This window comes from Mauremys mutica, chromosome 9 (genome assembly GCF_020497125.1).
Source record: "Mauremys mutica isolate MM-2020 ecotype Southern chromosome 9, ASM2049712v1, whole genome shotgun sequence".
NCBI classification, from domain to species: domain Eukaryota; kingdom Metazoa; phylum Chordata; order Testudines; family Geoemydidae; genus Mauremys; species Mauremys mutica.
Genome location: NC_059080.1, coordinates 15,141,143 through 15,166,442, shown reverse-complemented (window position 1 = coordinate 15,166,442; position 25,300 = coordinate 15,141,143). Strand labels below are relative to the sequence as shown.

At 38.1% G+C, this 25,300-nt stretch overlaps 1 protein-coding gene across 8 annotated transcripts in view; it reads left to right on the top strand.

Annotated features, from left to right (window-relative positions):
• TENM1 (teneurin transmembrane protein 1) overlaps positions 1 to 25,300 on the top strand; it is a 517,028-nt gene that overhangs the window by 128,786 nt on the left and 362,942 nt on the right. For all 8 annotated transcript variants that reach the window (XM_045030001.1, XM_045030000.1, XM_045029999.1 and 5 more), the window contains exon 2: positions 18,874 to 19,152. In XM_045030001.1, coding sequence (XP_044885936.1) covers positions 18,936 to 19,152 — 217 coding nt within the window. In that variant the 5' untranslated portion in view covers positions 18,874 to 18,935. The remainder of the gene's footprint in view (positions 1 to 18,873; positions 19,153 to 25,300) is intronic.

Here is a 25,300-nt window from a genome sequence, read left to right as displayed (position 1 = left end):
AGGTTTGGGGATTTCTTAGTTCAAGTGTCATTTTAGATGTCTGTTTCACATGATAGACCGAGCCATGCTTGCATTTTACAACGGGGCCAAAATATCAAAAATTGTAACAGGTTCACTTCTATGGACAGAATCCATCTAAAACTTGTATGATTTCTGCTGCAAGTTTGTGCAGATGAAGGAGCATGTAATGTTATTTTAATGCTAGTGTGGAAATCTGATAACTTATCCTGGCATATGCAAAACTGCATAGATTTTTTAAAAGTAAGTGTGTGTGTGTGTGTGTGTGTGTGTGTGTGTGTGTGAAAATAAATAAAGAGTAAAGCATTTACACTCAAATGTCCCATCAACATTTGGGAACAACACATAATGAGAACATTATGCTCATTGGTATAATAAAAGAGACTGATACTGCTCTCCAGTAGAACATTCATACTATCATGTAGTTTAGACAGTGAGGTACCCTATTTGCATATCAAATGTAGGGATTGATTTTCCTGGACCCAGGACAATGTGCATTCCACATCACTAGGATTTGCATAAGCACCAAGAGTAGATGGGCTTCAGAGCAAGGCCTGGACTTGACTGAAAATGTCTTAAAAAAAAATGTTCAGGAAAATATAAACCTTGCATTTTAATCACTCTCCTCAGTGTTATGGTGCAAATTATTTTCCATCTTCTTAATTATAAGTAATTAGCTAGTTCTTTGGCCTTAGGTCATAGTAAATGCTAAGGCCAATGTCAACTTTCAAAAAACTGTTTCTTCTTGACAGTCAAATGGCTTGAAGTAGCTGCAGTTTATTTTATAAAAATCCTGTTTATTATCTATACTTTCTTTGAAAGGATTTTAAACACGTTCAGTGTTATGTCTTATAGGTTACTTTTATATTTAAATATTTTAATGTCTTTAAGAAAACCCATCTATTATCTTTCATGCTCAGGAGTTGTCTTCCAATATTCTACAAATTAACATATTCATGAGGGTAATACGGCAGATATTTTAAGATATGTATATAAATCTCATTCTAGTTAATATACTATAAAACAGATAAATTATTTTTTAAAAGGATGTTGTGAAAAATAGGAAAGGCTTCAAACTGTGTTAATAACTTGACCGTTTATTTGTATGAGTGTTGCACTTGTCATTTTTTAGTATAACATAACATCTGCATACCTCTAGTAAATATCAAAAGTCTTCAGTCTTTAAAACAGGATAGAATTCTTTCCCAAGAGAGAAATTTTGAAATATTTTATCAGCCTGTTTCCATTGGCATTTATAATCATTCTTTATCAGCCTGTTTCCATTGGCATTTATAATCATTCTCTAGCTCCGCACTAATAATGCCTTCAGCATTAATTTAACAAGCAACGTGTTGTGTTGTGGAGTGGCAGCATTTCTGAAGGCATCCTTAAGCTACAATAATTTCTTTCTTAGACACAGGAGATATTAATCCAAGACTTCTCTAATAAGAGCTGTCACAAGCCTTGCTGTCATACAGTGAATTGCCAAACCTTAACTCTCCGTGAATATATAGTAGGATTAAAATGAATATTTATAATCCATGTGACTTGGGATTCTGTCCAGATGACAGTACTATAAAATGTTTGCTATGTGAATTTATTTGTTGCTACTACACTTATGAAATGAGCCATAGCTAAGTGAATGTTTAGTGTGTTGCCACTTTTGCTATAGACTCTTTCTTAAATTTAAGCGATTACACTACTTACGGTATATATATTTTTTATTAGAACTAAATAATGCAGTTTTCTACCACTAAAAAGGCTGGTGAAATTCTCTTCGTCATTCAGCATCCTGTCCGCCAGCCTCCCACTACTGACTTGTCCTCTCACAAGAGGCAACTGTGTGTGGAATTTAGAGATGTCAGTTAAAAATGTCTCCCTCCATTAAAACACAGCTATGTTCAACCTATTAAAGGAAATTTCTGTATCCAGATATTAAATGGCAATTTGAGCACCTTTGCTCTACAGAATATGTGTGTGTTCCTTTGTTGCTAATATGTGATTAAAACAAGATGAAGAATGAGCATTTTGATCTTGGTTATGATGTGACAGAATTTGGGGGATCATTGAAATCTTTTTGTGTAGAATTTTCTATGTGAGCAAAACAATGTGATTTTGAGAAGACCTTAATATAGAGTGATTCTGCCAGGCTTTTTACATCATGTCACACTGGGCAAAATGCTGCAGTAAGTCACCAAAATGGGGTCTCCAGAGGGAGTCCCAACTTTCATAAATGAAGATGGTTTACAACATCCCTGCTTCTCTCCAAATTGAGTAGAATTAACATTAGCTGAGGTTTTTTTAATCCACACAACATCCCTGAGGACAAATGATTGACCAAGCAGACAGCCAAGCCTACTATCAGTACAAGGATAATGAATCTGATTTTTGTAATGAGGCTAATGTAAGTAAGAGAATAGAAAGATTAAAGGAATGCAGCAAACAAAAGTCACGTTTACCTGCATCCTTCTCTCTGTCTCTCCCACTCCCTTCCCTCCCAATTCCTCCGCTGAAGAAAGGGAATTATTTGAGTGAGAATTGCAATCATTCCAATGAGGTACAGAGGCTAACGAGAGTATATTTCCTCAGTATGCTTTGACATGATGGTCAAAGGACATAAAATACCACATATACAAATGAATAACCCTGAAGCAGTTGAGAGGCTTGTAAATATTTCCCATCTATTTCAAAAAGTGAACTCCATTTCACTTTGAACTAAAAGGTTATCACAGAAGAATGTGAGTTTCTAAATAAGTTACCTGATCCAAAGACCATTAAGTCAGTGAAAAGACTCCCATGTAGTGCAGTGGGGTCAGGAGAAGGGGTATATAGCATATAAAGCACAACAGGAAATATTGGTTTATGGGATCATTCTGAAAAGGGATGTGGCCAAAAAATAAGGGATGTAGCTAGTCAAATAGTTATCTTCCTGAAAGAAAGTTTCTCCCATGGAGTTATGTAAGATGTGTGAATGAGCAGGAACTTTGTGATATCTGATGTCAGAAGCTGGGTGTCCTAACTAGTAGCCTATACAGTCATTCTGACCCCCTAATTAAATATTCATTATTTATATAAAGTGCCACAGCTTCAACAGGGTCTTTTGAAAAAGACCCACCCCTAGAATATCCCATTGCCCAATAGTTAGGGCAGTCACCTGAGAGGTGAGAGAACTAGGGTATAAATCCCTGCTCCACCTTAGGCAGACTGTGACTATAAACCCAGATCTCCCACATCCTGGGAGTGCTATTGGGTCTGTTGGTCACCACCACTTCTTTCTTCTCCTCCTCCATTTTGTGAATGGCGCCTAAGTCCCTTTGTGAATCTAGCCCTTCATTTCCAATTTTATTTGTATTATAGAAAAGTTAGACATCTGAAATTGAGGTAAAATGTTTCATTTCAGGTTGAACACATTTTTTGATTCACTGAAAATTCTGAAAAAAATCATTTCTGGTGATCCAAAATGCACAGCTCTCCTAGTGAGTTAAAATTATTGATTTATTAAAAGGGTACTGTAATAAATACTTCAACTCTCAACTGTAGTAGATGTGTCAGTGAAATCTGTAAGGTGTTTTTTTACTGAAACTGGGAAAGCAAGGCACCACAGGATTTTGTCACTGGTAAATACTTACATGTAAGATTATGTAGCAAAATCTTTGATAAAGCCATAAGAAGTGTTGCAGGAGAAGCAAAACAATCCTTTCCAACATAGACAAATGTAAGCAGGGGAATGGTCCCGCTATTGTGGGAATCTTTCTTGGCTTCTGCACTACCCCGGTGAAATGGGCTAGCGAAAGGAACTGCGTCCTCGCTTCCACTTTCTTTACCCAGAGGCCTGCCTGACTTCTCCTGTGTGGCAGAGTCCTCATAACTTGAACAAGGCTGCGCCCAGGATTCAAGGGGGGCTCAACCCCCAACCTTGTTTTGGTCACTTAGGGCAGGGGCTAGGGTGTCTGCACTTTGGGGTGCTCTGTCTGCACTGGATGCTTTCCTGACCCACTGATCATTACATACAATGTATTAAACAGCAATCAATTTTTGTTAAAAAGGAAAAAATGGGAAAAGTTAAAGGAAAACACATAACCCTGCTCTGTGGCACGGGAACATCACAACCAGCCATCTCTATAATGTAAGGGAAGTTCAGTTTGTTCCTCACAAGGCCTCCTTCTCAGGCCCTGGCTGTGCTGCAGGGATGCTGTGGGTTGGACACTTGCTCTGGCGGTGGCCACACGCCGTCAGGCTTTAGGTGGCAGGACCCTTCTTCCCAGCATCACCCCCACCCTGTCAGGGTTACGATCTCCCTCCAAGTCTGGCCTGCAAGGCCTCTTGGCTGGGGCCGTCTCCCTGCGCTGGGCCTGCTGCCCAGCGTCCCCCCTCACTCTCCCCAGCTGCTCAGTGCACCCAGCTCCGGACTGCTCCAGCTCCATTCTGCCTCAGCTCTAATGCTGCTGCTCTGCCTCCAGCTCCCTGGGCTGCTTCTTTGGCCCCTCTGGCTGGCATGGCCCTGCTCCCCAGCTCAGCTTGGGCCACTGCTCTCTCCTTAGCTTGACCTCACTCTGTCTGACCCAGGCAATTTCAGTTCACATGGAGCATGGGACCCACCCTGGCCTCCTGACTCCCTGATTGACAGGGCAGGCAGGCTAATCAGGCTGAACTGGAGCATTGGCTTCTCCCCATTGCCCCTGGGGACTGTCAGTCTCAGGGTCCTGATTTACCATTGACCCTTCTCCTTACTTTTGGTACTGGGGGCTAGCCAACAAAAAAATCTCCCACTGAGTTTTAGTAAGAGTTCAACAGTCCCCTTACACAAAGTATACGTAAGGGAAAAATAGGGTGTGTTAAATTACCTGGCTATTCATTTTGGCCCTATCAACAGAAGGGAGGGCGGGGGGAACTTACAAGAAGAGATCAGCATATTTTAGGATCAATTATTAAGGCAAAACAGAGGAGAAGATTTCAGGCAACAATCACCAGTCAAAGTTCCTCGGCTATAAATCGTATGTCTAACTACTACTGTATGTTTATGACAAGCCACCATATTCAAAGAAAATTTATGGACAATAATTATAATGGTTACCAGCAAATATAGAAAATACAGAGACTGTAAAAGATGAGAGCACTCAAAAGAAATTTTCAGGAACATTAATATTCAAAAATTTCCAATCACTAAGAATTTGAGCGGTCATCAAAATATGCAAATAGTGACTTCCAATTTCCATGGGCTTATCTATGTAGGTAAATTCACAGATACAATGATACTCCGATAGTTATACCCATATAACTCCTCATGTTAGACATTTCTGTTCTGGAATAAGTGTGTCCGCATGGAGAGTTACACTGATATAAGGATAGTGGTATAATTATATTAATATAATTAGGCTGGTAAATTTCCCCATGTAAACAAGCTCTTAGAGAGAAGGCTAAAGAACAGTTATGCTACACAGTGTAGTGCCAAAGAAAAATGATGCACATGGTGTTAGACTTAAGGAGACTGAATGAGCATACCAAAAGGGCAAGATTCTGGATGGCAACCCTCTCTTAAATTCACCTGTGACAGGAAGTCTTTTATGGATATGGCTGATAGAAATGAATAGGTGCATATACTGTACCATCATGTTTTGGTCAGAAACAGCCACAGATGACTCCAGCGATTTGCCTATAGCTGAGGAATTTCTGGTAACCTTTTTTTACTTTGGAATCTTCACTGCAGTGAGAATAAAGATTCTACTGTTGAGATCTCCAAAGGTTCTACCTCTGAGATCTATCTTTTTATAGGTGACGTACTGATAGAAGCCAGTTCTCTAGGGGTGGCATCAAGACATAAATCACTTGTAATTTCAGCCTTGCAAGATCACAGCTTCATTTTGAACAGAAAGAAAATCAATCTGACACCAGCTCAAATACTACTACTGCTGGGAGTTATTGTATATGGTACAAGTCCATTGGGAGGATCTTCATGTCAGAATAATGGCACTTGAAGATTCAGAATACTTTGACAGACATCAAAGCAAGAAGAAAGGGAACAGTAAGATCACTTCTCAGGTTTGATGGTGTCATGCACACAAATAGCAGCATGAGTGATTCTTCAAGAGAAGGTGCTGCAGATGTCCCTCTTATCTAGCACACAGATGTGGTCAAGCAATCCCTTGAGTATGAACCAACAGTCATGTCTTCCGGCAGACAGTACTTCAAATGTCTGAAAAGCTTTTAAAGTTTTGTGTTAGATGGTGGCAAAACTGCATAATAATTTTTAAATTTTCTTCCTCAGTGACAGGGCCAAAGTCAGGAAAATTTTGAAAGTGTGCTTGTGGAGGATGACATGTGCTCACACCTGGTGCTCAAGAGGGGATGAAAAGTCCATTTTCCTTGAGCTGTGTAAAATGATGGCCTCATAGGAAGAAAAGTCTTGCACATCAGTGCTGCACCTTGTTTGAGCATTCACAGCATTGCTAGAGACTGAAGTGGACGCAATGGGCCTGATAGATCCTTGATGTAATTCTGACTTTCAGTGAACATACACCAGGGAAGGGTGCATTCCTCAGTTAGCAGCAGCAGTATTACTGCTTTATTATAGAACCTAGAAGCCTCAGCATGCTGAGTATTGTGAAAAAAATAAATTGTGATGATACCGACCCCCAAAGAGTTTCCAGTCTAAAGATAGACAAGACACAACATAGAGATAAAGGGAAATAAGTGGGGTAACTGATTGGAATGCAAGGTTCCATGTACTAATAGCTAAGTGTATAGTTTGGAGGCTTCTAATTTTTTTTTGAAGTGGACAAGAGAATCACCTGGTAAGCCATTCATCAACATCTCTTGTGAACTTTTTTTTTAAAAAGGAGCAGTAATAAATATGTGACTGAGGAACTTCTTGGTGCCAACTAGCAAGGGTATAGAGCAGACATGCCAAACCCATGGAAAAAAATGCAGAAATTGGGCTTGTTTTTGGCTTAATTGGCTTGTGAGTTGCTTGTTGGCTAGTTTTTGGCTTGTTGCTTGTTGCTTCTCGTTTTTGATCAGCTCCTGGCAACCAGGGGCAAGGGTTGAGAATCAGGGGTGCACAGCAGGCCCACCACAGTCCCAGACTACACACCGTGGGGATCTAGTCACATAGAGTGCTGGGGTTTTTAGGGATTGCCTTGTTTTGGCCTTGTTTTGAAATGGGATTAGCTTGATTTTTGGCTTATTGTGAAAGTTGGGGTGCTTATTTACCATGTGAAAGTTGGCAGCTGTGGGCAGAGGGGTTACAGAAATCTCCTGAGTCTGATATGTACATTCCAGTTCACAAAAGAATGTCATGTGAGATCTCAAATAAAAGCTGGTGTCACACTGGTCATCAGTACCATTGCAATACAGATGTGCAGATGTGTTGTAAGGAGTGATGCATATATACCAGCAAAGGTTAAAAACAGGTTTCATATCTGACAAATGTTTATCTAGTTGGCTATTTACATTTAAATTAAGTATTGTACAGTTCACAGTGGATCTTCTGTCACCTTTCTGAGCTGAATATTAATCAAGATTTGTAAAAACTTCAAAGGCAGAAAAGTAACAGGAAAAGGCGAATGGTGTAGGGGGAGAACCCTGTCCTGAAGTGCACATCAAAGGTTTGTGCAACTGTATTTGGGAAATGAAGAAGTCACTCTGTCATCCATCGTCCAGGAAGTAAATGGATAGCATGTTTGCTTGATGAAAGAAGGGTCTCAACCATCTTGACTGAAAACACTGCAGAACTTCGGGTGTGACCAGGATAACTTGTTAGTTAAGCTTAGTCTCTAGAAAGTGTGTGATGATTTTGTTTTATATGTAACTGTTTGTTTCCAATATTCTTATTCACTGACTAGGACTTGAGTCTTTCATAATGAACTTGTTCTTGTTTTCACTACAAACACATCTGAGTGCTGTGATATTAAGCGAAGTGGCGATCCTGGGTTGAATTTTACAAGCAGCTATGTACTGTTTCTTTGAGAATAGCAGGCCTGGAAATTCTGTGGACGTCCAGTGGACACTCAGCCAGACACTACAGGGAACACTCCAAGCACTTGGGGGTTGGTGTCTGCCTGTCACTACCTGTAAAGAGAGAGCCAGGCCTGTGGATGCCTGGAAGGTAGTGCTTATGCTTCCAGAGGCTGGCATTTTCACGGAACTGATCCACAGCGGGCACAGACAAGATTTCCTCATCTAAGGGCAGGTGGTAGTGAGGTGCCTCACAACCCTGGGGAGTGTAACAAAGAGTCATACCTAAAAGCACACTTCATAGCTGAACTTCCTTTTTGTGCTCCTGTTCACTCTGGTGTCATTTCAGCAAAACTTCTAAGCACATTCTTAAGTTAATTGGACTTAAGCACATTCTTAAAGTTAAGCATGTGCTTACACACTTTGATGAATAGTAATGGTTTGCTGAATCAAGGCCTCTCCCCTCTTTCCTACAACCAGTAAGCGGGCAGATTAAAATTTAGGTAAGACATTTTCAGCTAAATGGATTAACCACTGCATTTGTCTAAACACCACATCTTAGCATAAATAGCACTCTTAAGTAGTGTGTTCAGTTTACACTGTTTTCCTGGACATTCTGTGGGAACTGATGCTTTGTAAATTATTATCATGTGCTCACCTTGTTATTCTGCAAAATTTAAAAGGCAATAAAATGATTTTAAAAATTAATAACCTCTAAAATGGAACACATATTCTTTTCAATTTTTTCTTAACCTCTGAACTTTTAAAATTGCATTAAATTACCATTGTAGCTAATTAGTGTTTATTAAGTCCTCTTAATTAAGCACACAGTTGGAGAAGAGACTGCACAACAATTGTGTATCACAGTTTGATGGTCATACAATTTGCATTAATGACAAATAGCCAGAACAATTCATTTTTCTTGACATCTACAGATGATTACAGTGCTTGTCATATCTGTCAGCCTGTGATTTCTTTTTGTTAGCATGTCTTAGAAAAGCAAATGCTTCCTAGTGCTAAACACTGTAGATTGTACTATTTGTTCCCCACACCTGCATATGAATAAGCACCTATGTATCTCCCTCTTTTGTATCAGTTGCACGAATATGAGATCTCTATATAGAATTTAATAACAGTTGAATAATGTGTATATTTCATGTGTAAGTTACACATTTATTTAGACAGGTAATTTGTTGTCTGTTGTACAAGGAAGGTGTCATTCAAATAATACATTCTGGATTGAGAGGAAGGAAAATAGTTTTCTGGTGGCAAAATGAATTATGAGAACATTGCATAAGTGATTAGTTATATGATATTAGTCCCATAAAATAAAATTACTGTGTGGCTCCATAATATTCACAGTTCAGGTGTGTTTAATTTTATAGAATAGTATTTTATATAGTAGTATATAATAGTATTTTGAGACCAACAAAAAATGCAGCCAGAACCAGATTTTCCAAAGTTGTTTCTACAATTACACACTTACTTCTGTAGTTCCATGTCTTTGCACACTCAATTCAATCCCCCATTAGGCTGTATGTATCCAACATGTATTTGCATGTGAAAATTGGGTAGCTAAACACAGTGTTACTAAGTTTAGGTCTTTTCAAATGCAAAATCTTGGATGAAAACATTGTACCTGCAGAAACTTAAGACACCAAAAAATGTAGTCAAAATTTTAGACTCTAGGTTGAGTTGCCCTTTGGAAATATGGCCCCTACCTTTAACATTTTGTCTAAAAAATTATTTCACTAACTTTCTTAGGAGAAGAACTATTATGCTAGTTTAAAACATAACAATTCCAGAGGCAATGGTGACGTGTGTAGGGAAGTGTGAACGGACACCTGTGGTCTCATCCCAGCACAACCATTGTGGTGCCTGTTGCAAAGCAGGATGAAACCATGCCCAGGCATCCCACCTGCAGAGAGATTCTCCGTCTGGGCCATTTCACAGTGCAGCAATGCTATCCAGTATCTCTGGTGCACCATAGAGTTGAGACGTGTGTGGCTGCCTTCCGCCAGTGGTGTGCTAGAAGGGAAAGCGTTCCCTGTACCCTCCCACTCTAGATCACTACATAACAAATAAGTTAGCCCTTCGTGCATATGTTTCATCTTCTACAACTAATGCTTCATTTTTCTGATAAAATATGAAATCTGGGTTATATCTGAGGAAAAACTTGCTTCAGTATCTAAATGCAATTCTTTAAAGACTGAGGGGAAATACTACTCTTGAGGAACAAACTGCAAAATAAGAACATTGTGGAATATTTCTGTGAATGATTCACAGAAATCTTATACCAAATCCATTCTGAAACAGATTCCTTGTGGCTTGTTAATTATTTTTATTACTGTAACATCTAGAAGTTGGAACCCCTTTGTGCTAGACACCGTACAAACTGAGTAAGAGAGAATCTGTGCCTGAAAGACTTTACAGTCTAAGCAGAAAAAGGCATTTAAAGGTTAGCAGAGAGAAAGTATTATCCATGTGTTACAGATGGGAACTGAGACATCAAGGGGAATTAAGGTACAGTGAGATTAAGTGACTTGCCCAAGATCACATGTTAAGTCTGTGTCACAGCTAAGTGTTAAAACCAGATCTTTTGAATCAGAGTCTAGCAGCTTAACCATGCAAATATCAAATTAATGGTCAATATTATTTCAGTCTCAATCTAAAGCTTTTCTTTTCCTGCAGTGTACCTTATTTGGGCTTCCAAATACTTGATTTTTTTTTAACTGCTTCACTTGGATTTTCATTATCTGAAATTACAAGATCACTTATCCAACTGTGAATTACATTGTCTGAAGTCCAATTATTTTTTCTCCAGAAAGACCAGGGCCCCAGTGACTATTCTGAAATAATTGTCCACAAAATGTGTCACACTACTGGACCACATATATTAAAAATACCTCATCCCACAAAGTAGCTTAATCTTCTGTGCTAGGACCTCTTCCTGAGTCATACTTAATGACATTAAGCAAGCAGCTACTAAATAAAAGCATTAGGAGGTTGTGGAATTTTATAACTAGTGGCAAGCCTCCAAGTGAACTGAAAGGTAATGTTGGCCAGGAGTAATATGCCACAGCCAAACAGCTGACATATAACATGTCTGACAGTTCACTGGCAGACTTGCCATATGCAGCAAAATGCTGGAATTATCTAATCCATTTTGTCTGAGCAGTTTTTGTTCTGTTGTGTTCTGTCTAAAACTACTGGACAAAGTGAATGATACTAACTTCTATTAGCTAAAATTACATTATACTTTGATTAATTTTAGATGAAGAAGAATATTAAATGTTGAAATGACGAAAATATACATATATGTAATTCATTCATTGGTTTAGAAACCTGAAATTCTCCATCAAATCCCTGAATGCTGGGTTTTGTATTTGCATATCTGATATAGCTGAAATATGTGTAAAAACTCACGTACTCATCCAGCTTCCTTTTATCTATCATCTATTCTCCTTAATGTGCCACTGGATAATCCACCTCCGGGCAAGAATAATTTACTCTCATGAAAAGAAGTTGATAATTCAGCATTTTCAGATAGCAGTATATGAAAATGCTTAGTTTTTAGTTAAACCATCAACATTACTTTAGGTCTTACATTGACCTTTTGGGTTAATCTCACTTTTCTGCCTTGGCAAAGTAAACTTTCTCAGATTCCTTCAGCAAAATGTCTTAAAAAATGGAGACATAAGGTGGGTGAGGTAATATCTTTTATTGGACCAACTTCTGTTGGCAAGAGAGATAAGCTTTCGAGCTTCACAGAGCTCTGTGAAGAAGAGCTCTCTTTGGCTCGAAAGCTTGTCGCTTTCACCAACAGAAGTTGATCTAATAAAAGATATTTCCTCAATCATCTTATGTCACTAATGTCCTGGAACCAACATGGCTATAAGCATACTGCATTGAAAAATTGGAGCATTTCTCTTTGGCATAAGGAACATGTATAATACTGTCTCTTCCCTCTACTTCCTCACATCAGGCTTTATGCAGTGTTTGCCTTTTATGCTTCATACTGGACTCAGAATCCCCACCTTTGTGAGGCAAATATTCATATGACCCTTGTCTGAAATATTACCCACGTATATCAGTGTCTTGACTCCATCTCTGCTGAAATCTTCATCCATGACTTCATTTCTCTTACTTTGATTATTAGAAGTCCCAGTGTTCTGGATTCCAACTCATGCAGAGTCAAAGTAACTTTTTCATACACATCTTGAAAGAACTGCTGATTCAGCATTCGTTTCAGGATCCAATTCAAAATGTCATCCTTGTTTTTAAAATTTCCAATGGATGGTCTCCTAGACCTTGATCAGCTCCTCGTTTTTATGTTTTTTCTGGCACTGGCCGCCTTAACCACTCTCATTGCAAGAACCTTCTTCTATGCAGTTCCTATCAACTTGAGCAGTCTTTCCATATCTCTTAATTTCACCTATTATACATCTCCAAATCTCATCTGGAAGCATACCTTCCCTTATGCCTGGTAGCTCTTAAATTCTCTTGCTGTTACCTGTATTATTCTTATTTCTTTAATTATATTATCTGATAACCTGGGTCTGTGTTCACTTTTTTCTCTCTCAACAAAGTAGCAGCCTATTCCAAAAGTCCAAAACCTCCGTAAATGCTTGGAAAGTGGGACAGTATTGCTTGTTGTATTATTGTAGCATGTAACCATGCTGTAAAATACAGGACTGTAGGACTATATCAATTAGCCTTGTATTTATTATATATAAACCAATGTTTTCATTAAGATAGTTTTGGTAATCTGTACCAAAGTCATAGCTTCTTGTCCTGGTATCACCTTCTTCATAGGTTTAAATTCACAGCATTTTTTTTTTGGAGCTTTTTTTTCTTTTTACATTTCACATTTTATATTTCAGAAAAAAACCCCTTAGATTAAAGGTACTTTTCCTTTTTGATTACAGCAAACTGGATGTTGATTGCTCTTTATTAGTTACTTTTCAGAGGAGAGAGTGAGCTGAACATATAATAAGAAAAGGAAACATGCAACAGGGCTATACATCTGCATTCTTTAAAGCAATTAAAACCTTTGGTCAGTTGTCAGGAGATGCCAGGAAAATCAGAATTACGTAGAATTACGTGTGTTAATATACTCTCTCTCACCTGCCACCAGGGAGAGAGAAATAGAGAAGCAGCAGGCTGTCTTATGAATTTGTTATATAAATATCTGCAAACAATAATACTTGATTATTGTGTTGGCATAACTGCATTTACATTTTAATTCTATTTAATTTTATCAAACATTATAGCAATGCTCAAATTAGTACAAAAATGTTGCAATACTGTCCATTGCTTCTGTGTTAGTACTCACCCATAAAGTGTCATGTTCGGCCACAAGAAATATCATGTATGTGCATACTTGTCCACTATGAGTTCTGTATCTGTGGGTTTAGCAGAATTCAGTTTTTATTTATTTTTTTATAATTTTGTTGTGTAATATTAATGTATATTTTCAAGCTTTTTGGATATTTATTTATTTCAATGTTCACAGTTGCACAAAAATATGGGTTTAAGCTCCCTCCCTCCCCCCCCATTTACATTTTCACAGTTGTGGGAAATATTTTGGTGGGTCAGACAATAGGGAGAGTCAGACAATAGTTAGTTAATCTTAGGAGATGTTGAGATTCAAAAAGTTTCATGCTTTTTAACTGTTAAAACACAAACTTTCAACATCATGTGTTAAAATATATAAATATTCTTAAACCAAATGTTGTTAAGTTCTCAAGTAGCATTTTTCTTTCTTTGCCTACCTGTGAATTTCGATTATCAGTGGGAATATTTTTTCATCAGTTTGTATGTGTATGGAGGAATAGGCATTTACCTATAAAAATGTATAGGAGGTGGACATTAAGGATAACGAACTGGATGCAGCACTGTGATAATGTCAGCTCTTGGGGTTAATTATAGTAATCAGTAAGGGCATTTTCCTCTGAAATGAATGAACCATGATGGTGGCCTGACTAGCATCTATCCAGAGCATTGTTAAAGTGAACATGAACTATGGTTCCTTGATATATTTGAAAATAGGAAATATGTACAATACAATGCATAAAATAAACCCCATTCTGAAGTACACATTGATCAGCATGCACGCACTCAAACAACTCTATAGTAGACTAAATTTCACATAAACCACAGAGTTATGCTATGAATATTTTGTTTCAGAAGTGGTAGAGTTTTGATGCAAGTGCAATGTGAAAATGTAGTTTCTGATGACAAATTTAAAATCATGTACAAAATATGCATTAAATATGCAAGTCTGTTGCAGTTTTTAAAAGGCTCCAACCCCTTGCCATAGTTCCTTTTTCAAGTACTAAGAAAACTCTAAGGACTATTAAATGTCTCACTGATTAAATTTAAACGATTAGCTGTGTGTGTTTTCTGTTCTAGGAATGTGACTTTAAATTATATATGGTTTCTATTTTTAAAATATTGCTGACAATTCTCTGCCATTCAATGCCTACAAATGTATTAAAAAAACAAACAAAAAAAAGAAAGAAAGAAAGAAAGAAAGAAAACCCTTCCTGTGACAGCACACAGATTGGTTCTTTTCTGACCTTTCTTTCTCTGTGGGAAGAAAAGCATTAAGTCACTCATGCAAAGGTCATTTATGGTAGCTGTATGCTTTTATGAGCCTTTATCATTTCACTGACAAGGGCAACTTAATATTGATCAGCTAGATATTTCCTTTAGCCACCAGCAGGACTGGCTCTACGTTTTTCGCCGCCCCAAGCAGTGCACCGAATTGCCGCCGCGGACAGTCCGTGAGCCCTTAGGGCAGCAGGCGCGTTTCCGCGGCAGTGGCAATTCTGCAGCAGCTTCTATGTTTAGCTGAAGCCGCCACGGACAGCTAAATATAGAAGCTGCTGCCGAATTGCCGCCACCGCAAAAACGCACGTGCCGCCCTAAGGGCACACGGACTGCGTCCGCCGTCCGAAGTGGCAATTCAGCGCGCTGCTGGGGGCAAAACAACAGGGACTGCCGCCCCTTGAAGATTGCCACCCTAAGCACCAGCTTGGAATGCTGGTTCCTGGAGCCGGCCCTGGCCACCAGGAGGCCAGTTACTCGAAGGAACCTGTGTAGACACCCAGACATTATTGTTTTAAACCACACTTAACACAGTGTTGTTTTTTTCCAGTGCAAGGTGGGACATAAGATACAGACTACAAGTGGCAGGGTTTAGGTTCAAATGATTTTAACACATCAACATTGAATGTATTTGACTCAATCTCTAACACTAAGATAGTTTGAAAACTTGTTTGGTGGGGGGTTTTTCCCATATTTTCTTGTATCATAAAAATGTTATATGCTGAAAATTGTTATCAAATCTTTTGCCAGTTCTTACAAATAACAATTTATCACCTGCCTTCAGATAAGATTAGGTAGCTTGGTTTTCAGCACACCTAAACAAAAATTGAGGAAACACAAACTTATCCCATGTATTTGGGTTTTTTTTTAGAGGAAGTTGAAATCCTCTAAGAAAAGACTTTGTCCAGTTTTCTATGTGACGTTTTAATGCCAGTGTGACTCTGTTAGAGTCAATTAAACGACTCCAGCAAAAACCCAGAGTAATGGAGCAAAGAATCATAGAATCATAGAATATCAGGGTTGGAAGGGACCTCAGGAGGTCATCTAGTCCAACTCCCTGCTCAAAGCAGGACCAATTGCCAACTAAATCATACCAGCCAGGGCTTTGTCAAGCCTGACCTTAAAAACCTCTAAGGAAAGAGATTCCACCGTCTTCCTAGGTAACCCATTCCAGTGCTTTACCACCCTCCTAGGGAAAAAGTTTTTCCTAATATCCAACCTAAACCTCCCCCACTGCTACAGGCACACTGAGTTTCCTGGTCCTCATCCCTTTTGGGAATGGGTAGGCAGTGCAGGATTTTTCCTGAGACCTAGTATCTCTGCATTGCATTCCTGTTGGTTAGCCTTCTGCCTGAAGAACCATGATGCTATTGTGGACTCTCCCCTGATCCTGTGTGGCATGGAATGAAATCCACAGGTGTTTGAGGCCTGGGACAATGGGACTTAGAAGGGAATATTATGTGAAGAGAGATCCCACCTCCCACTCTGAGATCTTCATAGGAATGAAGTGGTATCCATGTGTACCCAAAGTCTACTGGAGTCCCAGGAAGGGAGTGGAGTTCTGCTGTCCCTCAAAACTGTTTTGACATTTTTTCCTCCCCTCTATTTAAAGAACAAAAGGGGGCAGTATAGCTACCACCTTCTAGAGAATGCTTCATAGAGTTTTCACCTGTCTTTACATGTCCTTTCTGTATTTAAATGGGGAAAAAAATCCATGTCATTGCACAGATGGAAAATCGTGTATGCAAGACAGTAAAGCAGAAGTCATGAAAGAATAGTGAATATAAAAACAATAGTACTGTATACGAAGCAATATCTTTTGCAGAGTTAAAACTAAATATTGAAGCCTTACATTTTCCAATATTGCACCAGTTAAATCTGTTAAATGCATATATTTGCAGCACTCAGTTTTCATAATCAGTGGAGAGTTTTTTTTTAAAAAGTAAGATACATCATTGTTATATATACTTGTAAAATAGGAGAGAGAAACACATTTCAGAAGTGACTCAGAGCAGCAGGTGTTCAAAACCTTAAATTTTACAGTATTGTATATAATCCCAAGTTTTTCAGTTGCTCACAAAAGATGTGTGCAACCAGAATTCACCTTGTGCAGACCTCTTGCAAAATAGATCAGCCACAAGGCTCTTTTTCCATAGGAACCTTTGTACATTTTTAAAAGGTTCAAGGTGCAGAGGGGTAGTACTGGCTTTTGTAAATCTCTTTGTGATTCAGCCTTGTGTGCAATAGGTAAGCATAGAAATGTAGAGGTTTTTTTACAGTTATATGGCAAAAAAAAACAAACACCCCACATTAAATTAGGTGCATGGTTGGTTTTACAGCTTAATAGATCTAAATGCGAGATTTATATATACTAGTGTACTTCATTGCTTCTGTAGGCAGAGCACACTGCACATACCAGGGGTACTTTGCATTCCCTCATCACCCCTTATAAACTCCCTTTGCCACTCTCCCATTCCCTTCTATTTCAAGGACATCCTGCAACCCCACCCCTTTATGCTGGGTGCTCTGTGTGTCCCCCTATTCTCCCCATCCCTGCATGCCAGGGCTCTATCCCCCATATTGACACCTCCACGACATGCTACAGGCTGTCTCTCCCCCCACGCCATACTGTTGTCCCACATTCTCTCCCCATGTGTGGTCCCATTTGTCTTTCTCCCATGCACCACTTCTCCTAAGCCCCATACCCACTCCCTCCTCTGACTAGGGCTCTATATGTGCCCACTTTCATGCATGCCAGCGGTCTGTGTTGCCTCCTATTTACCCTGGCCTTCTCCTTCCCTTCCGAATGCCAGGGGCTCTGTGTGCATCCCGGTTCCCCTTTTCCCCCCACCACTCATATATTTTTCTTTTTCTTCCCTTTCTATTTCAGGATCAAAATTTTTGATTGTATTGAGAGTATGGCAGTTTGATCTGTAGACAATTAAAAGGACAGTTGATGCTGCTGATATTGATAGCCAGATGCCAGGGGCTCCACATGTTCCCCATTTCCACCTTTCATTTTATTTCTGATTTTCATCGGAATCAATAGGTTTCTGGCCATTGATGGCTAGAAAATTCCCTCAAATTTTGGAGTTGATCGGTTGAATGAAGCATTACATTATTGGGTTACAGACACCCAGGGAAATCCCATCAAGTTGAGTGTTAGAATTGCTTTGTTCAGCCATTGAGATGAAATTAACAAGAAGCTGTAAACTCCTGTTGGGAGAAGTTTTTGTCCAACAGAAGTACTTCTCCATAACATCTTGGTTTTAGAGTTTTATTTTTTGTCTGTTAGTCTAACGTGTTTTTGTTTGTTGCACTGTTTTTTTTTCTAAATGAACATTGTGTATTAACTAGTCTCACATTGGCAAAACCTTTTTTGTTGCACGACTGTCTCTAAATGGACAAATTATTGGTCTTTGGTCTGATCTTGGAACTAACTGTTGCTGCTGTATGAATGCAGTGGTAAAGGATGTTCCACAAGTCCCATTGTTTCACCATATAATTTCCAGAACATTAATAGGTAAAAACATTCATGAAAATGAGACTATAGGCCAAATTCACCAGTTAGGGAGGTGAAACTTTGTTGCCATTAATGGTATTGGAAATGCTTGAGCTAAAAGTAAATGTTGCCTAACTCTCTAAAAGGTTTCATTGCAGTACTTTTTGTATGGACTCACGTTGCTTTGAGCTAGATTTTTTTTTAATTCGCATTATTTAAAAGGAATGTCATTTTTTCTGAATTAATTATGATGCTGTATTCTGAGACTGTCATAAGCTATCCATTTTAATTTTAAACATGCCTGATTGTTTTATAGTGTGTCAAATGTCTTACTAGTTGACTGGACATTTTAATTTATATAACCAAGTACTGCCAGAGGAGTAGAACTCTTTTTGATTTCTTGACCTTAATGTTAAAAAAAATTAAAAATGTAATATTTGAGGAGGACACAGATTTTTAGAGAAATATATTCAATTATTATATTCAATAATTTCAAATAACATACTGGCAATTCAGGTTTTCTGTCCAAACGGTATTATAACGTACTCTGTGCATGAACTACAAGACAACATTAGCACTCTGACTTACTATGTATCATTTGGTTTAGGTTTTTTTAAAGCTATTTTGATCGTGTTTCTTGAAAATCTGTGGGCCAGATTCTTATCTCAATCACATTTATGTAAATCCAGATAAACTTCATTGATTTCCTTTTGGTCTGAGAGTAACATCTGGCCCTGAATAGCTAATATTTATGTGTAATGTCTAAGATGGAATTTTGTCTTTTTCAGGACCATTTCTTTAGGGAGTTCCTATTCCTTATTTTCATGACTCTGAGCATACTTAATCAGAAATGGAGCAGATGGACTGCAAACCCTACCAGCCACTGTCAAAAGTTAAGCATGAAATGGATCTAGCTTATACAAGTTCTTCAGATGAAAGTGAAGATGGGAGAAAACCAAGACAATCCTATGACTCCAGAGAAACTCTAAATGAATATAGCCAAGAACTAAGACTGAACTATAACAGCCATAGCAGAAAAAGAAAAGCCGATGACAAATCCACTCAAGGTACATAATTGATTTTCATTTCCACTAATTATGAAAAGTATCTTACAAGGGCATTTGTATATCAGCATGTAAACACATAATTATATTACTTTCAAAGACAGACAGTGATTGCCATTTAAAAGTCATCATTTGGCACCTGTTATCACACTACAGTATCTGAGTTACTGCAATTATTTTCCAAAGTATTTTTCAGCTATCACCTTCCAGAAATACGGAATTACTATGCTGTGTCTCAGACCACAATATGGCAACTGTTGGTAAATGTTGTTGTTAGGTGGTGGCTACTCTTCTTACTAAAACTAACTGGGTAATAGGTAAAATTCTTACATATGTGTATGGATTTGCTCCAGGTACCAAATTAGCTTTGAGATTGTAGGTTATCTGTCCATGTGCTTGTAAAGCTTATTGGTAAATTCAAATGCAACAATCCTCTTAAACAAAATTTGTGTAATCCTACAAGTAGCCAAGTCATTTACAAATAGAAGGAAAAATAATTTGTTGTAAGGACAAAAGCAAACAATTTACTGTTGTCTTTCTTTTTTTCTTTTTTTTAAGCATAGATGTAACTCAGGGGAGAACTTGTTCCTATCCTAGAAATCTTTTCAGCACATATACCCAAATAGTGCATACTGCTACAAAGCAGCAGTGTTGGGGGAAATACAAGGCTATAATTTATTATATATTTGAATACAGAACCTATTAAAATTATTCTGGCCAAGATTTCAGACATGTATGTTTGACCTGCCAAGAATTACCTTGTCCTGCAAGAATTAAGTGGGTTTGCTTAACTAAGAAATTATCCCATTTGTTATGCTTTGAGTTTATCCTCCCTATGTTGCATAGGTTTATTCCTTCGAGAACTGTATCTTATAAGAAAATTCCACTAATAATCTTGTAGGTTTTAACTCCTTGTGATTTCCTTGCTAGAAATGGTAAAGCTCGTATGCATTTCTGCAGCAAGTCATCATACAGCAGTTTCTCCTGCTCGCACATGTTCAGGATTGACCTGTTAGGAATCAGATTTATTATTTGCAAAAAATGATGTATTTCTTGAAGACTCATGGAGTCATTATGGCTTATTAAAAATGTGTTCTCCATGTTTTTCTTGCTTAGATTAATGTTCAGTTCATTTATTACTAGATATCATAGGTGTCTGTCCTGTTTGCCTTATAAGCACCCAACTTTTTCTCCTTGAAATTCATAGTCTTGTCCTGCTGCAAATTACCATATGACCCCAAGCACATGCTTTACAACATCACTATTCAGGTTGGCCTGTTAGCACTTACTTAATTGACATCCTGAATAGAGATACTTTCCTGAAATGGAGTCTATCAATATATTATTATTCAGTGCATATTGGTTCCTATGCAATACTTGTTAGTACTTCTGGTATACTTGATAATATATGCTAGTATATTGAGTTGTCTGGAGGGAGGTAAAATGTTCTTATCTTACCAGAAATCATATAATAAAGTTTTCTCTTGTGAGAAATTTAATGCAACATAATTGTCCTAGTCAGTAATTGTATAGGTTTGTTCTGCCAAGAATTACATTGTATATGGGTTTTCAATGCCAGGAATTCATCCCCATATCTTTGTGCTTGTGTAAATCATATTGATCTGCCATAAATTCAGCCCATACGTTTGACATGCCAGCTGTCATAAAGATTTGAAATATGTAAGTGGTTGGCCAAAGAATTTGTTCAAACAAACAAAACTTAGGCTGAAGAGGCCGAGTTCTCATCTGGCTCCAGAGTTGGGTTAGATAAGCTTCTGTTTGTTGACTGAGATCTAACAAGCTTTCAAAAGGCCATATCTTTAATGGTAGAAATGCTGTGAGATCTAGTGTTCTTAGGGATTTCTGCTTTCTTTGCTTGCATTCAAACAAGAACAGAAAAAAACAGGCCCCTTTTGAGTTATGAGTCTGACCTACTTCAAAGTCATAAGGGTGTATTTGGAATTTGGATTCCCATAAACCCTACCAAAATTTTGCTGACATTCTGTATTAGGCATATCTTTAATTTTGCATCCTTTATTTGTGAAATGTAATTTATTTTGTAATCACTGTCAAAAGAGGATTGTGAATGTTGTCAGTTTATATTAGTGGAAACCTGGGGAAAGGATAATAATATCCTGTACTGATATATAGCACTATTTTCTGAGGATCTCAATTACTTTACAAAGGTGGATAAGTATTATTATCTCTATTTTATAAATAAGGAAACTGAGGCATGGAGACTGTTAAATAATATATTCATGGTCACTTAGTGAGTTAATGGCAGAGTCAGAAGCAAAGCTCTTGTCTCTTGACTTTGTCTCCTGCTCCAACCATTACAGGGCTGCCCGGAGGTGGGGAGGGGGGGCAAGTGGGGCAATTTGCCCCGGGCCCCGAAGGGACCCCCACAAGAGTTTTTCAGGGCCCCTGGAGTGTGGTCCTTCACTCGCTCCGGGGGGCCCAGACAACTCTTGCGGGGCCCGGGGCCCCGGAGCTTCTTCCGCTCTGGGTCTTTGGCAGCAATTTGGCGGTGGGGGGTCCTTCTGCCCTGGGACCTGCCGCCGAAGTGCCCTGAAGACCTGTGGCATGGGGTCCTTCTGCCCCGGGACCCACCGCCGAAGTGCCCTGAAGACCTGTGGCGGGGGGTCCTTCTGCCCCGGGACCCGCCACTGAAGTGCCGGGTCTTTGGCGGCGACCCCAGGCCCCCTGAATCCTCTGGGCGGCTCTGAACCATTAGACAGCACTGAAGCAAAATGCAATCCTGAAAAAGTGATTAGTGGATGTCAAAGTGGAAGTAAATTCAGAAGGCCTATGAACTCCATCAGCATAATGTGTGGTAATAGATAAGGAAACAGACACATCACATCAGTCATGAATAAAGTGATAATGATCCAAGGTGAGATAGCAAACAAACCTGTGAGTTCTGGTGAGGGAATGTAAGAAAAGCAAAGTCACTGAGAATATACAATGAATAATGAAAACATGACTCTATCTAAAACCCAAACCCTTTATGCCAGGTTGCCAGCATTTTTTGGCAAGTAATTTATTACTGGCAGTTTGACCACTTAATTGTAGTTACTAGTGTCAAGAGTTCATTGGTAGTGAAAGTCCTTTGTTCTGTTCATGGGATCTTTATTGAAATAGGTGTTCTTTCACAGAATAGATACTATACATAAATATGGCACTAATCCAATAATTGTATGAAACCTCTGTGGTTTGTGTGCTATGAACCCAATGCCCACATTTTGTCAGTGGTATTTGTTTTACTTCAAAAATATCTTGTTATTGTATACAATTTTATTAGTATTAATATTTGTAACAAACACCCGTTGTAAAGCTATGTGTTTATAGAAATTATTAAATTTGTTTCCACAGTTTTTTCATGATGAACACAATGTTGGAACACAAAATACATAACTTTCAGGGTGCTCCCTGTGCCTGGAACTCTTTTCATGACTCTTTCTGTCCCTCCCTTAAAATCTCTTCTCAAAACCCACTTCTTCAAGGAGGATTGGTTTATTAGTTGTTTTCTGCAAGGTTTACTTAGAGGAAGCTCAAAAAAATCAACAGTGAATACAGAATAATCTATCGAGAGACCATTATGTAAGTTGACCATATGACTGTTGCTGAACATCATATGCTGTGTCTTATGGCATTTTAGATGTAAGATAAATTGTAGCTCAGGAGTGATTTTCAGTGGAAACTCAGTTACCTGACAGTGCAAGATTTGGCAAATAAGATCATACAAAGGCTTGCAAGTATGGATATAGGAATTGGCTAAACGTATCAGTTTTGATACGCTGTGGACAGATGAAAAACACTTTCCAATAAAAGTATTTTCTACTCCTGAAGATTCACGTATAACTTCACAATGTGTAAATTTTATCAAGAAAGATTATTTTAGAGTAATTGGAATGTTCACATTGCTTTGTTTATCTAAATGGCTATAAACCAACAATGTATTATCCTGTCCAGAAAGAAACATGAAGTAAATTTCAGGCAGACCTAGTCTAATGTAGTTCATGGTTTTTGAAAAACATAGGAAATTAACCCTTTGCAGGACTGGCCAATAGATTATTGATAGTTTAAAGTCATGGGGCAGAACTGGCTGAACACTCCTAGATGTATTGATGATTCCTGGTAGGATACATCTTGATGATTCTAGCATGGAAAAAAAAATTCTTGCAGATCTATCAATCTTATTCTCATTTCACTTGTAACACTTTTATGGCAGCAAAACACCATTTTTTTCAAGGAGTTACTCTTTATTTACATGAATGTAAATAAGAGAAAACTCTAGTCGTACAATTTTTGGAGATGTAAAGAAAGAAAATGTATTCCTTTTAGACTGATGTATACTATTATGGAAAATACCAGTTTAGAGGAATGAATTCCAGACAGAACAATCATCTGGGATTGAGTCACTGGAATGATGAATGTTATTGATCCTTAACAGGATGAACATATGGGGATAAATTTCTAGTTAGCCAAACTTTTATATATTTCCTGGCAAGATAAATATATTGAGCTTCATTATGGGCCAGGCAAACCGATATTATGCCCTGATGCAGGAAGAAAAAGCAGCATATATTTACTGGTAAATTTGAGTGGGGAAAAAATTAGCATAGCTAGCGATACTAGAAAACAAAGGTTTTAGAATGCTTCACAAAATATTAGGCATTTTCTATTCCTAACCAGAGGGTCACATAAGATTTCTTATTTGTAGGACAAAAAGTAGAGTATGAGATCACTAGCAGGGCAAATAAAATGAAGAAACTTGTATAAATTCCCTTTTGAACAACTGAACTGGGCTAAATGTGTGTAATAAAGGCCCAATTCTTATTCAAGCAAAACCTTCATTGACCTCAGTAAGAATTTGCCAGAGTAAGGACTTTAGAATTTGGCCCTCTAGTTTCCAGACCAGTTTTAGTCTAAGCCCTCATTTTTGCCTGTTTCTGATTCTTTGTCGGATTCTCACTATAGCAGTTTTATGACTGATATATTGTGTATGCATTTAGAAGTGTTCTGGTTCTACAAAGCAAAAGAGTTTAGAGAGGAAACCTAGATCTGGAGAATGCAGTTTCAGTTACGCTTTGAGTTCAAATTCATACATACCAAGAAGGAAGATTTAAACATATGGAACTTGGATTTCATGTGACCAGTCAGAAATAGTTTTACTTATCTGCGAAGACATGAATATAAGGCATGCTGACAAGTCTTGGCAAGAAATTGTCATGTCAGGAAAATGTCATTGTGCCTTTTTGTAATCTGTAAACTGGAACTAGCTTGGCTCACACAATGGACCAAATTCTGCTCTCATACTGGTATAAATCCACAGTGAGTTCATTAAAATCAGTAGATTTGCTCCGTATTTTACTGGTGAACATAGCATTTGGGCCATGTATCGTTTCAAACACGCACTGTTTGTTTCAAATGTTTTTTCTCACTGTGCTTCTGCGGGAACTGTAAAAGTAAAGAGGCTAATTTTTAATCAGTTTTTCCTCTAAATACATCAATATGTGACACTAGAATATATTCTCACTTACTTGAAATGTAAGGTTACTGTCCTAATATCATCCTGTCCCACAGAAACTTGCATGGAAGGCCAAAAAAAAAACAAAAAGAGAGAAAATATCAGTTTTGAAGCCTAAGCTTCTTGCTACATCATTTATTTTAAGGAGTGTGTTGCTGCACAGTAGCTTTACTTCTTTTGGCTACCTGCTTGCACCAACCTTCCCTCTAGTGCAATGGTTCTCAACCAGGGGTACATGTATTCCTGGGGGTATGCAGAGGACTTCTGGTGGGTACATCAACTCATCTAGTTATTTGCCTAGTTTTACAACAGGCTACATAAAAAAAAATTAGTGAAGACACAGTACAAACTAAAATTTCATACAGACAATTATTGTTTATACTGCTGTATATACTATAAACTGAAATGTAAGTACAATATTTATGTTCTGATTTATTTTATAATTATATGGTAAAAGGTAATAAGGTAATAATTGGAGATATACCAATCTCCTAGAAATGAGAAAGCGAGCAATTGCTCAGGGATAGTGTGCTGTGACACTTTTGTATTTTTATGTCTGATTTTGTAAGCAAGTAGTTTAAGTGAGGTGAAACTTGGGGGTATGAAAGACAAATCAGACTC